Genomic DNA, 15219 nt, shown 5'->3' with positions numbered 1-15219 from the left:
TTTGATAGAGTTGAGTCTACCCTAGACAGTAGTGCTATGGGAAGTGTTACCTCTGAGGGTTTGTAGAGTTGAAAAATCCAAATCATAATGCATTGTCACTGGGCAGGTATGACAGAGTTCAGCACCTTTTGGTAGAAAATCCTGTCTTAAATTGTATCCTTACTGCTTGTTATTATCCATCACTGCAGAGCAACAGGAAGGAAAACAAGGGTGGCTACCTCTGCCACTCCTGTGCAGAACAGCGCATCGGGCCTCTGGCCTTCTTAACTGCCTCTCCAGAGCAGGTTCACTCCATGGAACGCACAGTGGAAAACATAGTGCTCCCCAGGCACGAAGCCCTGCTCTTTCTTGTCTTCTGAGACCAAGTCCAGTGTTCTCCATGGTGCAGAGTGGCTTGCCATGGTCTCCCAAGTGCTGAAGGAAGCCAGTGTGGGCAGAGCTCCTGCTCACGTAAGACTCTTGAGTTCAATCACAGAACATTTTCTAAGGAAGAAGAACCCAACCAGAGTTGGATCTGCCATTTCTCCGTTCCCTACAGATAGCCAGTTACCACTTGCCTATCCTCAATAAGTATCAGGTCAGGGAAGTGAGGGATGTTCTTTTGATAAAAACATTTTATGTATTTAAACTTTTATTACAAGGTTTCAATTAAACAGGCATTGCAGCACTGGCATGCCACTGTGACACCTTGCTCCAACACTTGTTTCTAAACTTTCTCCTCTTTTCTCTTTTCAGCAGCTCATCACAGAGTATGAGATTTTTGTGCCATGGGGAGTCACATGTTTATGTAAGACATAGTGTGTGTCTTTGTCTTTGTGGGGCTTGGAGTTTAAACAGGGAAGCAGCATCATGCATGAAAGACAAGTACAAAGTAACAATGGATAGACTTAGACTTCTTGTGTTCCCCAAAGATCAGAAACACTTGTAAGGGAAACTGGAGTAATCAGCTACTGTGGAGGAGACAGAGTTGGTAGAGATGGGAAGTTGTTACCTGGTTCGGTGTGCTTGGGGGTGCTGGGTAGAAACTGTAATGAAATTATAAATTCTTACAGAAACTACCAGTGAAAACACATCACAGAGATGTACATGAATCTGGTATTGGACGTTTTTTGCCATTCAATTTTAGGATGCTGGTGACAACTGGAAGGGTAGACTTGACATTACCCAAAGAATACACCACATTAGGCTCTGAGCTGAGCCAAGTGGACGTCAGCATCTTGAGACATTACATCTTTTTTAGGAAAATAATTCCAAATGTTTGAAGGGTGTTTTAAGAAGATCGGATAAATTAAAAGGCAAACAGTTGTATTGTCAGCAAGACATGACAGCTGATGGCCTAGACCAAGGTAATTGCAGTGGGACTGGTGATTAGAGAGTGGATACATAGGTCAGTGGTCCCCAGATGAGCAGCATTGGCATCACCTGAGCACTTGTTAGAAATAAAATTTCAGTCCCCACTCCAGATGTAGAGGGTGAGACTGGGCTGAGTCCCTGCGCTTGGTATTTAACTAGCTGTACAAGTAAGTCTGATGCACACTAAATTTTGAGAACTTCTGATTTTCATCCTAAGAAGGTGAATCAGTAGGTCTTAGTGCTTAGATGAGTGTTGTGACTCAGTGAGAGAACCTCAGTGTAACTCGATTTTCTGGCTGCTTCTTCAGGTGGGTGAGGGTGTCTTTCATTAGAAAAGAAAATAGATTTGTGTAAAAACAAGGGTGAATTTGATTTTTGAAATATTGAATCTGGGCATGCTCATGAGAAATCCAATTAGAATTGTCCAGGGGGCTGTTGCATACTGGGTCTGTTTTTTCTTTCTGAAATTCCTTTATTTTGCTGATACTCAACTTTTTAAATTGGTTTCGTGACTACTTGTTTTTTAATGTTTGCTCTATTTCTATTTTCTCACCTTACTCTTACATCATCTAGTAGGTTTTGCTGAAGTCCATACTTTAGTAAAGCACATTAAACTGGAAGTAGAGATTTTAGTTATAAGTATGGAAGAAGTAGTAAGGTGTTTCACTTGAAGAGTTTTTTTGGGGTTTTTTTTGTACTGGGAATTGAATGCAGGACCTTACGCTTGTAAGGCAGGCATTGGCACCACTGAGCTAAATCCCCAGCCCACTTGAAGAGTTTTGATAAGCTCATCTAGGAGAGTATAAAGAATGAGAAGGCCAGAGGTACAAGAAACAAGCCTGAGGACTATGAGGCTTGGGCTAACAAAAGCAAGAGGGCTCTTGAAGAGGACTGACAGCTGATTCCAGAGGAAGGGCCAGCATGATGGAGTTCTTCCCGAATTCAAGAGAGAAGTGAGTTGAAAAAGAAGTGAACATTAGCAGCCAGTGGTACAAAGAGGCTAGTAAAGCTATAAAGATGTTTCTGTAACTGACACTATGAAAGTCAGTGTTAACATTAGCCAATCAGTTTCAGTGAGGCTAAAATGTAAGAGAAGATGATCTAGTAATTGATGGATTAAATGTACCTGCTTGTATTGTTTTCTTCCTGAAATCATATTAAAATGACAGAAGGACTTTTTTAAACATAAGGGCAAAGAAAATAGACAACAGCCACAAAAATTTAGAGGTTGGAAAGCCTGTGTATGTCCTCAAGGGAATCTAAGTAGCTTCAGCAAAAACAATGACAATGACATTAAAGTTCCTAAGGAAGTAGGCCATGCAGTTGACCCAGGGGAACAAATATGCAATGATCAGGGCCCCCCCTCCCCACACACATCCAGGTGCTCAGTGTCAGTCATGTCCTTTGTGCTCTACTCTTAACTAGGAGCAGTAAACCTAGGATTGGCAGATCTGAAAAGTGCTTCCAATGAAAGCTGGATATCAAAATTGAAGAATCAGCTTGGAGAAAAGAATCTATGCAGGGAGAAGAAAGCATCTAAATATCTTTAATATATCCAGAAAATAAGAGAAGATAACTGCATTTGTGAAATTAATACTTTTGAGACAAAAGTGTAAAAGTGTTAAAAACTTAGTACATGTTGGAAGGATAAGTTGAGAAAATAGAAAGTAGAGCAAAAACAAAGATAAACAACTTAAGGAAACAATTTAAGACTGCATAGTAAAGGAGTTTTAGGAAAATAAAGCTCCCCCCCAAGAAAAGAAAAAGTTTAAATAAATTAACCAGAACTAATGATAGGAGTTTCTGAATTGAAAGGGCTCACAAAATGCTTACTAGATGGGCAGAAATAGCACTCTAGTGAGTGTAGCATGCTAACTAAAAAAAGTAGAAGTAGAAACCAATGTGAGTGTGGTAACCACTACATGATGGAAACAAATTATTAATTATTAATAGTGGTGAAAATTTTAGAACAGTAAAGACAAAGATCCTATAAGCTCCCAGAAAGAAAAAAAGCTTTATGTAAAGGATCAGGAATCCAAATGTCTTCAGATTATGCAATGGCAGAACTAGACAGCTGTCCTTTAAAAAAACAGAGAGGAATAGCTGGGTGTGGTGGCCCATGTCTGTAATTCCAGCACTTGGGAGGCTGAGGCAAGAGAATCATGAGTTTGAGGTCATCCAAGGATACACAGCAACACCCTGTCTCAAAAACAAAAAACTAAACCTACCAGAAAATCAGTAGAATTAGAGCACTTTCATACCTCCATTTTTTTGGCCTGTTCTACAGCCTTTCTCTAGAAGCCACTGGACAATATGGCTCAGTGAAATGAGGAAACAAGATTGGGGGAGACATTCCTCTAGGAAACAGTCTTCCCTATGCATGGAGGCACTAGACCACATTGGAGTGGGGCCTGAGGCTCTAGAGGATGAGCTTAGTAAATTTCAACTGTTCCTAAATATATATGTATTTTTACATTTTATTAGCGCATGCTTACAGTACATGATGATTACATTCCTTGTAGGGAGTTCATACATGTACAAAACACCTCTCAATTCTTTTTTCATCCCCTCTCCCCTTCCCTTTTCCTCCATCTCTTGATCCTCTTCGCATTTCTCTCTACTTCCTATTATCTATCTTTTATCTTCCTCTTTATTTATATTTTGGATTTCTCATAAAGGAGAAGCCATGCAATCTTTAAGCTTATGTGCCTGATTTATTTCACTTAATATTATGGTCTCAAAGTACATCTATTTTCATACAAATGACTCAAGTTTATCCTTTATGGCCGAGAAGTACTCCATTGTGTATAAATACCACATTTTCTTTATCCATTCTTCTGTTGATGGACATATAAGTTGCTTCCAAGATTTAGCTAGTATGAATTGTGCTGTTATAAATATGAGTATGCATGTATCACTGTAATATGATGCCTTTAACTCTTTTGGAAAGATACCTAGAAGATAGCTGGCAGAGTGTTTAGGCTGGAGTTAGTGTCACGTATAGAAAACTAAACCAATGGAGATTTTTAGGAAGGCAACTGTTTTGGAAAGACTTGGTCCCAGTGAATGATAATTGTCCACCAGTGGTGGCAAGTATCCTAAGATCAGAGAAAGTGCCGCACAGATCTAGGAATGCTTAAAATACAGTTTAAGGAATGCTTGCAAACAGAAGTGTGTCTTGAGTGGCAGCAAGATAGGTAGATCTGCATCCCAAGGCAAGAGAAAGGGGTTTGTATGCCAAGCCAGACAAAGGTGGGCCACAGCCAACCAGAAAGTACCTCGCCCTTCTCAAAAACAATATATTAATATCTTCCTGGGTCAGCTAAGAAACAGTCCAGATATCAGTGACAAGTATAACACTCTTAGCTATCTTAACAACTTAGTTTGTCCTATAGATTTGTGATATATGTCAGGGTCACCTAGACGGTAAAGTGGTGTTTACAAGCAAGATGGCTGTAGGATATCTAGCTGGATGTCTACTGTGATTATTCTTTGGAAGGTGACAAGTTGTGCAGAAGAGACGACCATGGTTACTCCCCACCGCTGTATATGAGTGTTTCCATAATCAGCATCAGTATGTGTATTGGAGGTAGGGAATGTGTGAACCTGGTGGAAGAGGAGAGTAAAGGAGCTGAAGCTCCTGCCTTCATAGTAGGTCAGTTACAGTTCCTAAAACTAAAAAAAGAAAAAAAAACAGAAGTAGAAACCAATGTGAGTTTATGTAGAGACACATACCAAAACAATCAATGAAAAGATTTTAAAATCTTTTCTTTTGAGGAGGGTTTTTTTTTTCCTTTTTTTGGTACCGGGGATCGAACTCAAGACCTTCCGCATGCAAGGCAGACGTGGTGCCACTGAGTTAAATCCCCAGCCCTGAGAAGGGGTAACTGGAGAAGTAGGGAGGTTTTTTTTTTGGTAAGTGCCTTATGTAACTATTGACTCTAAGCTGTGCATCTATATGGTGAAACTGTCAAATAGTGGATCCTGTGTAGACTGGACTCAACAAGCAAGGCTAGGAAGAGGTATGAAGGTAGGCAGGTGACATGACATTAGGAAGGAGTCACTGAAGGTAGTTTTTCTTATGCTGTTTTTAAGTGTATAATTCAGTGGTTGTGGATTTTTAAAAAAATCATTTTCTTAATACACATTTTCTAATCTGGACCCATAGTCAGCAGACAACACTGTCATCAGTTGTTTCATAATCACATAACCAAGGGTCACTGATGTTCTAGCCTAACACAGTGGGGATCTTAATAGGCCAGTTCCACATTTTAGGACCTATTACAACATCCATACTTTCTGATACCACATTCAGTATCAAGATACTTTTTGCTGCGAGTAACCCAAAAGCAAAACTCTCAAAGACGTTAAATGGAAAATGTGATGACTTCATGCAGGAGTCCAGAGCCAGACAGATTGCTAGGTTGCTTAACTTTGTGCTTAAGAACCTGGTGGTTGGGCAGGGGATTTAGCTCAGTGGTTTCGCCACCTGCTGCACAAGCACAAGGACCTGAGTTCGATTCCTGGTACTAAAAAAAAAGAGAACCTGGTGCTTTCTTCTTGCTGTCATCATTAGTGTGTCAGGTGTGCCCAGGCTGACTTCCCTGATGACCACTTGTCTGCGGTGTTTCGGGCATTGTGTTCAGACACAGCTGTGTCTGGAGGGGTAAGCTTGTCTCTGTGTCTCTTAGTAGTAAGAAAACCATTCCTGAAGCCTCCCTCACATGTCATTGGTCAAAATGGGGTGACTGTTCCATTCCTAAACCAATCACTAGCATGGAGGAATGCTGAAGAGGGCTGCTGCTGTGACTATACAGAACTGAGGATGAGCGCACACAGTCCCTTCTGAGCTCTCTGCCTTGGGCTGCCTCTCCATTGCCTCTGCATCCTCCAGGGCCTCTTAGATCACTGAAAATACCTGTAACTGCCTGCAGCCCAGCTGCCCAGTGACTGCTTTGTTCTGGAGCAACTTGAAAACTGGCTGGGATGCCTTTATGTCAAAGAGTGTTCTGAAGATTACACATTTATTTTGTAATTAGTGCTTTTGGCTCTTTGCCCAGAGATGTGAAACAACAGCCCTAGAAAGAGAACCTCCTGTATTTGGGGCAAGGACGTCTACCAGAAGGAAGCAATTGGGTGGAGCCAGAGACATGCTATTGAGATCACAGGGTTCTAATCATTGCCAGAATCTTTGCTCTTTATTTAGCCTGCTTTTGTTCCAGTTTTGTTTAACCAGAGTTACTAGGTGATCTACAACCCTGCTACTCTGAAGTTTGATGCTTCACAAGCTACTTCTGCCTTCTTACCAGCCTGTCTGCCCAGCTGCTGTGCTCTTTCTGGCCTGACCATGACGTTTGCTTCCCAGTTTGTATCTTTGCTTGTCCCTCTCCCTGTTTAGGATGCTCCCTGTACATATTTATTTAAATTCCACTCATCCCCCTAACACATGTCCTAACTACAGTGATCCTCAGGTGTTCAGACTTTTTAGTGATTTCTGCTTATACAGAACTTGTGTGACCCAACAGTATTTACAGTTCATGTAGCATTTATTATCTATTAATTGTAGCATAAGTTTTTTTCTGCTATGTTTGTTTTGATATATTTTCCCTTTCTGGCCGGTTTGTAAGCCTATCTGTTTGTATTCTGTCCCCGCGCCCCACCTCCCCCATTTCCTTCTCCCCCTCTCTTGGATTGAACCCAGGACCTTCGTACTGAGCTGTATCTTCAACCTTTTTTTAATTTTTAATTTTTATTTTGAGACAGTATCTCACTAAGTCATTAAGTTGCCCAGCTAGGGTCAAACTTGTGATCCTCATGTCTCAGCTTCCCAGAATGCAGAGATTACAGGCATGTCCCACCATGCCTGGGCAAGGCTGTATAGTTGTTGAAAAAAAAGTCTCAGGGGCCGGGGATTTAGCTCAGTGATTCCACTGCCTACCTTGCAAGCACAAGATCTCAAGTTCTATCCCCGGTACCAAAGAAAAAAAAAAAAGTCTCAGATATGACCTCAGGCCATTGTGAAAAGGACAATACATGTACTGTCATCTTCACTTTAAAGATGAGGTGGTACCAATCCAGATGGCTCAGGTAACTCCAAGTGGTGGACAGCAAACAGTAGAATGAACGAAACGGTAGAATGAATGCTTAACACTCAGGTTTCTAAGTCATGTCTCTTCCCCTGTACAAAGTAGTAGTAGTTGTCATTATCACATTAAAATAGAATAGAGAATAAATGCTACAAGAGCTCAGAGGCAGATTGGTACCTCTGAGTAGGCAGAGAAGGCTCATTGGACAAGAAGAGCTGAGCAGGCTCTGGAAAGGAAGGTTAGATGTAGAGAGGATGGTGCAGCAGTGACTGCTGGGCTAAGCATGAGCCCTGGGCCTGACCCGTGAGCCTGTTGGCCAGCCCCAGGGAAGCAGTGGAAACAGGTTGGTGCATGAGCAGAGTTCTGGATGGCCTTTGGGAAGTGGTGGCCCTGGCCACATAGGCTGCTTTATGTGATCTGAGAGCCTAACTGGGATACTCAGGGTCTTCTGGAGAATAGGCTTCTTGCAGAACAGCACCTCAACCAAGGAAAAAATGTTAGGGCATTAACAGACAAAACTTCCTGCTTCAAAGGACAAAGGAAAGTAGTAGGAGGGTGCACTTGGCATATGCATGAGTCCTCCACATTTCTCCCATGGCTTCCTTTCAGTACCTGGGGCCTTGACATCCAGTGAATACTCAACCTTTCAGCTAGGAAACTTGGGACTGCAGATTCATCTATTGTCACTTAACAGATTGGAGGTTCCAACTCTGAAGTTGGATTTTCAGGTATCTTGGTTTTGTGTCTCTAATACATGAAATTCAGCATGGTTGAAGTCTTTAGGTTTCAGCCTCTGGCTTGAATTGAGAATTGAGGTATTTTAGCATGTTATTCTCATGTCTGACTTGTTCAGTGTCATTCAAAATAGCCATGTAGCCAGATCTGGTAGCACACACCTGTAATCCCAGCACTCTGGAGGCTGAGAAAGAGGATTGCAAGTTCAAGATTAGCCTGGGCAACTTAGTGTGAGACCCTGACTCAATTTTTTTTTTTTTGGTATGGGGATTGAACTTGGGTCCTTGCACTTGTGAGGCAGGGAGCGGAACCACTGAGCTAAATCCCCGGCCCGTCTTAATTTTTAAAAAAGGAATAGGATGTAGCTCAGTGTGAAGGTTCAGGGTTCAGTCCCCAATAGCCCCACCACCACCAAAAAAGCCCCACCCATCTGAGGCCTTGGATTTCTCATATCCATACAGCTTCAGGATTGGAGTAGTGCTGTTTCCAGAGCTAGCGTTTAATGACATGCTGCCCTGGGTAACTTCTGGTTAGCTAATGTACTGCATGGGTGGGCTATTCAGAACATCAGTGCATAACTAATCATGGATCTTCATTACTTCCCTACTTCTCATTTACCATACTCACACCTAGCACAAACTTCCATATCAGTTACAAAGGTTTCAATGACAAGTAATGAAAATGAAATGTTAGAAGGAAAAAAGAAAATGTTTAGAAGACTATTAGGAGATGATTGATTCACAAGAAATTGGAGGACTGGTTTTGGAAGATGGATAAGAACCAAAGCAGTCTGGAAGCCAAGAATGGGAAGCATAATTATTCTGTTGCTTCTGAGGCCACTTCTGGGCACTTCTCTGTGTATTCTGCTGTGCTACATTCATTCCATTTTCAATAGCTCTGAACCGCAGGTGAGAGGTTCAGATGGGCTCAGTCCAGGTCTGGTGCCTGTGCTGTGGTGGGAGCAGGGAGGTTTATATCTAGATGTACCCCTAAAACCTCATGCACTCATAGGTGGGCCCTGAGGGTGTGATAATCATCAGTGGATCAGTCCACTGATGAGTTTATAGCTAAATATGATTTAAAGGATGAAGCCTAGTTGGAGGAGGTGGATCACTGGAGGTGTGGCCTGGAAAGATCTAGCTCCTTCCCTCCTCCCTTGATCACTGTCTGCTCCCTGTCTGCCCAGCCATGTGCTGTTTCTCTTCTGCCTTGCTCCTCTGCCCTGGAACCAGTCAAGTATGGACTGAAGTCTCTACAAATTGACCCAAAATAAAACTTTCCTCCTTAGAGTTGTGGGTGTTGAGTATTGTGTCTTCTGTGACAAGAAAGTATGATGAAGAGATGTTACGTACTGGATAGCTAAGAATAACAAAAATAGGGAAGAAAGGAGCATACTCAATATAGTCTTGTATGTGTAAATTCTGAAACAATATCTGCACATTAAATTTGGATACCAGGTAGTGGAAATTGAGGATCCTATCATTTGAATTGGGCTGCTCCTGCCTCAAAGGAGCACAGAGTTGTGGGGAAAGTAGACTCAAGAATTTTTTTTTTTTTAATTCTGAAGCCATGATGTGGTAGCCTTGTCTAATAGTAAAAGATCCTTGATGGAGAAGTGGAGTGGGCAATTAGAAACATGGGGAGGTCTTTAAATGTGTTTGTTAGTTCCTATTTTCCTACTTTTTACTTCTAGAAGAGAATTTAAAAACAAACTAAAAGAGTCTTATTTTTTGATCAAGAAAAATCAAGGTAAAATATAAAAGATAAATGATCAGTTGTCTTCATGGAAAACATTGTGGGGGGCAAGAAATGAGGGAAGGGGAACATGTGAATTACTTAGATTTTTGGCCAGCTAATAACATTTGAGCTAAAGGCTTAATAACTGTAGAGCTTTCAGGTCCATTAGAGTTCTGTGTACTTTTTCCACTTCAAATACTAATTTTAAAAATCAATTCTTGGGCCAGGGATTTAGCTCAGTGTCCCTGTGTCTGCCTTGCAAGCACAAGGTCCTGAGTTTGATCCCTGGTACCAAAAAAAAATTGACTCTTGCCAGGCCTGGTGCCACACACCTATAATCCCAGCACTTGAGAGGCTGAGACAAGAGGATCACTACAAGTTTGAGCCCAGACTGGGTTACATAATGAGTTCAAGGCCAGCCTGAACTACATAGCAAGACCTTGTTTAAATAAGTAAATAAATAAAAAAACAAAAATTTAAAAACCCCAAAACAAAAAGAAGAAAATAAATAGATTCTTCTCAATAGCTACCAGGTATTAACCCCCCAGATCATGTTAATTCATTCATCCAATATTTATCGGCATTTACAGAGTGCTGAGGATGGCCCTGAAGAGTATGATAGATGGGTCACCAAAGATGGCTTCCCTTGATCCCTTCCCTCCATTGGTCATTCTCCTTCCTCTTAAAACTGGACTGGCTTTGTGACTTGCCTTGACCAATACAATGCAACAGGAGTGCTATGTGATTTAGACAGTTTCTGGTCTAATCTTTAAGGGGTCTGACAGCTTCTACTTTCTTTCATTCACCTCATGAGCAGTCTGACTGGCCCAAGACCATCATTCTGTGAGCAAGCCCAAGCAGCTATGTGGAAAGGCTTCTGTAATTTTGATGAACACTCCTAAATTGAAGACTTGAAGTCAGTGAGAAGTGGCACTTGGAGTACTTCCGGCAGCATATTGATTGGGTGCTGTGCTCGTGTCCACCTTCCAAATCTTGTGGTGCCCCCCCTACCCTTCAAGTGCAGGGGGCAGTTGGCAGACAGTTTACAATCAGGACTGCTCTTCTCCTTGCCTAAGTCCAGTACCAGTTCTGTTCAAGCTCCGGCATTGGTTGAGCTGTGTGAACTTGATCAGGTCAATTTCTCTAGTCCATAGTTTTCTTATCTGTGTAAAATGAGGACATGGTATTAGGCCTGTGGTTTTAGGAATAAGTATAAACAGCAAAACAATAACAACAGTAATGCAGGGAAGAAAAGAAATAATGTGTGGGCCAGGGATTTAGCTCAGTGCTTCCGCTGCCTGCCTCGCAAGCCCAAGGTCCCAAGTTTGATCCCCAGTACCAAAAAAAAAGAAAGAATGTGTGTACCATGGTAGCTGGGCCCAAACTTGCTATTGTTTAGATCATGTTGCTTCTCCTCACATGGAAATTTTGATACAAACACCTCAAATCTGTGGTCTGGCTAGGTCTAGGAAAGAATTTTTTCCTCATTTTAGAAAGAAAATCCAAGGCTAATCATTTTGGACTCTGCATTCCTACTCTTTGTCCTCTATTTTCCTTTGTGGAACATTTCTCTTTGGCGATTCTTTCAGTACATTTTTAAATATTGAAAATAGGTATTTTATTTTGTTTATACAAGGCACACTTTCAAAATATAAATCATATAACATGTAACTATAACAAAGAAGTATAAATATAAAAGCACACATACAAAACATCACTGAGTTCAGTTTTCTTTCTCAATCCTTACATGAGGGAATTCACTGGCTCAATCTCTCTCCTGCCTTTCTCAGCTCCCTTTCAATACATGCAGAGTACTGGAGACAGAGTTTTGAGGAACTCAAATGCTGATGTCTTCCCAAGCAAGGAAGAGCCTTGTAATTAACTGAGAGCCCCAGGTATGTTTCTGTTCTCTGTAGACTGCAAGTCAGGATGAGGTATGGAGTAGACAAGTGGATAAGCTATCCTGAATCAGTGTCAGAGTGAAATGAGAGGCTTCCATGAAGACCTTCAGCCTCTCCCAGGAGAATTGCAGCTGTTTGGACTTTGGGAACCAGGCTGTGTATGAGGCCACCCAGGTGTCCACTGGGTGCTGGAGAACCTGTGCGCTCCTTTGGGATGTGCCCAGGCACAGTCCATAAGATCAAGCCAAGGACCTTTGTTTATCCTGCTGGGCTTTTTCCTGGTGTCTTCTAGGTCTTCTTCAGCTAAAGTAGAGCTGGATCCTTTGTTCCAGACTTAGCCCAGCTGGTTTTCCTGGGTTTTAGAGGTTGAGTGGATCATTTCCTGTGTCGTCCTCTCTGCTGCTGGTACCTCCAGTCATTGGCTTTGCTTCCATGGTTTCCATTTCAACAGCACGTGGCTGGGAAGTATTCCTGCAAAGCAGGTGATGCACAGGTTTTAAAAAGATAAGAGGGTTCCTCAAGTTAGCAGGTCCTTTTTATTAAACATTTATGTCCAGTGTGGGTAGATAATAGTAGACATACTCTGTCCACAATAATCATAAAACACTTAGTCCTTAGTGATCTGTGCTGCTCACAGATTGGGGAACCTGGAATGCCTAAATGTGTAGGGAGTATTTAAATCCTATATTGGTATTTGCAACCTTTCATCCACCAATGTTTTACCAGTGATGCTGGCGTGATTCATGCCATACCCACCTTTACCCCGCACTTTGCTAATCATCTGCTTAAAAGCAGTGCAGATGGCAGGGACAAGAAAAGGAAAGAGTAACTAGAAGCCTGGTCAGACCAGACATGATCATGTCAATACAAATGATTTAAAACAGTTCTTAAACATTTTTTAAAAATCAATATTAATCAGCTCTAAATAACAAGAGTAGGGGGAAGGTGTTGCATTTTGATTGAAGGTTTGGTTAAAGAATGATAAAAATACTGGGCATGGTGGTGCATGCCTGTAATCCCAGTACTTAGGAGGCTGGGGCAGGAGGATTCCTGCAAGTTCAAGTCCAGCCTGAGCTACACAGTGAGACCCTGTCTCCAAAAAAAGAAAAGATAAAAATGCCTAACGATTTAGAAAAATTAAAAAGTGATATTTCTGTCAAGTGTGGTGGCACACATCTGTAATCCCAGCACTTGGGAGGCAGAGGCAGGAGGATTACCACAAGTTTGAGGCCAGCCTGGGCTTCATAGTGAGTTCAAGGCCAGCCTGAATTACATAGCAAGACCTTGTCTCAAAAAATCAAAAACAAACAAAAAACCCTGATATTTCAGCAAATGGCAGAAACATTACAAAAACCAAAATTTTAGAAATTTAAATATTAGAAATACAGAATTAAGATGGCTGTGAATAAATGTGCCCATACTGAATGGATACATATGAAATGAATATTCATGAATGTATCATAAGAATAATACAAATTGAATATTCATCAAATTGGTCATTGGGTGCTTTCCTTTTTTTTTTTTTTGGTGGGGGATGCTGAGGACTGAACCCAGTACTTGGGCCACATGCTTTAAGCACACACTTTACCATAGACCCATTTACACTCCCAACCTCCATTCTTTCTTTGTGAATTGGCTTTTGGCAGCTTTGCCCCCTCCATCATCAGCCAGGCTCTGGCTGACCCCATTTCACACTAATGACCTAAGCCAAGAGGGAAGTGAAGGGCTCCCTAAGGCTGACTCTGTCCTGCTCAGCCTTGATGCTTCTTTGGACTGATACAGAAGGAGCTGAGTGTGAGAGTCTTCCTTAGAGAAGGCAACTCAGAAACATAAGGTAGCTCTTTATTGTGGGAAGGGAGACTGTGGCCCTATGGTTCTCCTGTGTCACTCACCTTGATTTGATGTAACATGCCAGCATTGATACCAAACACACTACAAGTGAACTCCCGGGAACAGATGTTGCGATGATTACTGTAAAAGAACAGAACTAAGCTGGAACCATGTGAGAATTCCAAGAGCACCTTCCTGGCTAAGAATCAGTTCATTCTTGGCAATCTCCATCCTTGCACATAGATTCAAATGCTTTCCCAACCACCTTGCAGTCATTAACATTTCTTCAGGGCCCTGTGATTTGATCTCCATTCTGGGCAAGACCACATTCTCTTTGCTGCCAACAAAGATTTGAACTTCCCCGATCATTTTATTCCACTCCTCTGGTCCTGGTCCTTCTTGGGCTAAGAGCCTAGCCGGTAAGAACAGGGATGGGAGCAGATCAGGAAGAACAGAGGCTCCAGATGAAAGCAGGGTGATGGGCAGGAGCAGGATGGAGAACAGCACTTCCACAGGAGTTCCTGCTTCTGTGTCCCAGGTACAGAAAACAGGCAGGAAAATGCTCCTCCTAGAGTCCCTCTTGTCAACCTCACTGCTTTAGGAACCTGAACATACAGTGCCATTTTCCTTGCAATTCATCTCTTTTTTAATATGCAACTTCATGGCAGAGGAAGAGTGCTAAGGAGAAAGAAGAGGTGTTGTAAGAGGCATCAACAGGTAAGAAGAGGGTAAGGTACCAAAAAGAATAATAAATATTGTGAAATAGGAAGAAATTCAAAATTATATAGAATGTGAGATATTTTATCAATACTTAAAATGTTTTATGCAAAAAAGGTATAGTATTAAGAAATAAGCTGAGAGATTAGCAAATGAAAATATATTCTTAATTTGGAGGGCGGTACCCGGGATCGAACTCAGGACCTTGCGCTTGCGAGACAGGCGTGGCACCACTGAGCTAAATCCCTGACTTGAAACATATATTCTTTTGGGCCAGATATTTAGCTCAGTGGTTTCACCGCCTGCTGCACAAGCGCAAGGACCCAAGTTCGATCCCTGGTACCAAAAAACCAAAACCAAAACAAAACAAAATATTCTTTTGATACACAGTGTATTTACCATGGTTATTCTCTAATAATTTTTGTTATGAAAAATTTTTTCATAGAATGGCTTTTTATATTTTCTTAATATCTACTTGTAATACATTAAAAAAATTTTAAAGAAGAGGGTAAGGTAAAGACTAAGGAAAGAGGAAACATATTTGAGTTCAAGGGAATGGCATGAAGTCTGGGGGCAGCTATGAGAGTTGGCTCAGCAGCCATGACTTCACCTAAGAATCATCAGAGTAGGAAGGGAAGGTCTTTGCATGTAAACAAGGAGACTTAGCTCAAGTTTGGTGGGAAAAGAAATGTTAAAAACACTTGCGCCCTTGGGATTTTGCCTTACTATTGTGAAATCTCCCTGCAAAAATCACCCACCTTCCCTACTTGCAGGTAACAAGGGTAGACATCTGGAGAAGTTGCAGTCTCCCTGAGGAGCACCAGTCACATGGCTCATGGGCCACCAGAGCTCCAGGAGCA

General features: G+C 41.7%; 2 protein-coding genes across 12 annotated transcripts in view; one reads left to right on the top strand and one right to left on the bottom strand.

Moving 5' to 3' along the window:
- The window catches only part of Fbh1 (F-box DNA helicase 1), a 47653-nt gene extending 46969 nt beyond the window's left edge, over window positions 1–684 (top strand). For all 7 annotated transcript variants that reach the window (XM_087181310.1, XM_087181311.1, XM_087181308.1 and 4 more), the window contains one exon: window positions 189–684. In XM_087181310.1, the coding sequence (XP_087037436.1) occupies window positions 189–359 (171 nt within the window). In that variant the 3' untranslated portion in view covers window positions 360–684. The remainder of the gene's footprint in view (window positions 1–188) is intronic.
- A 5006-nt stretch (window positions 685–5690) lies between these two features.
- Il15ra (interleukin 15 receptor subunit alpha) overlaps window positions 5691–15219 on the bottom strand; it is a 36596-nt gene continuing 27067 nt past the window's right edge. For 2 of the 5 annotated variants that reach the window (XM_004854525.4, XM_013075821.3), the window contains 2 exons: window positions 13705–13783; window positions 5691–12283 (listed from right to left, as the gene is read on the bottom strand). In XM_004854525.4, the coding sequence (XP_004854582.1) occupies window positions 12172–12283; window positions 13705–13783 (191 nt within the window). In that variant the 3' untranslated portion in view covers window positions 5691–12171. The remainder of the gene's footprint in view (window positions 12284–13704; window positions 13784–15219) is intronic. The other 3 variants (XR_002398226.2, XR_002398227.2, XR_002398228.2) reach the window with 3 other exon arrangements.

The sequence above is a fragment of the Heterocephalus glaber genome, unplaced genomic scaffold, assembly GCF_053883595.1.
Source record: "Heterocephalus glaber isolate CG9 unplaced genomic scaffold, H.glaber_assembly_v1.0 deba00001472, whole genome shotgun sequence".
Classification (NCBI taxonomy): domain Eukaryota; kingdom Metazoa; phylum Chordata; class Mammalia; order Rodentia; family Bathyergidae; genus Heterocephalus; species Heterocephalus glaber.
Note: the sequence above shows the minus strand (reverse complement) of the source record. Positions and strands in the feature narration are given on the sequence as shown.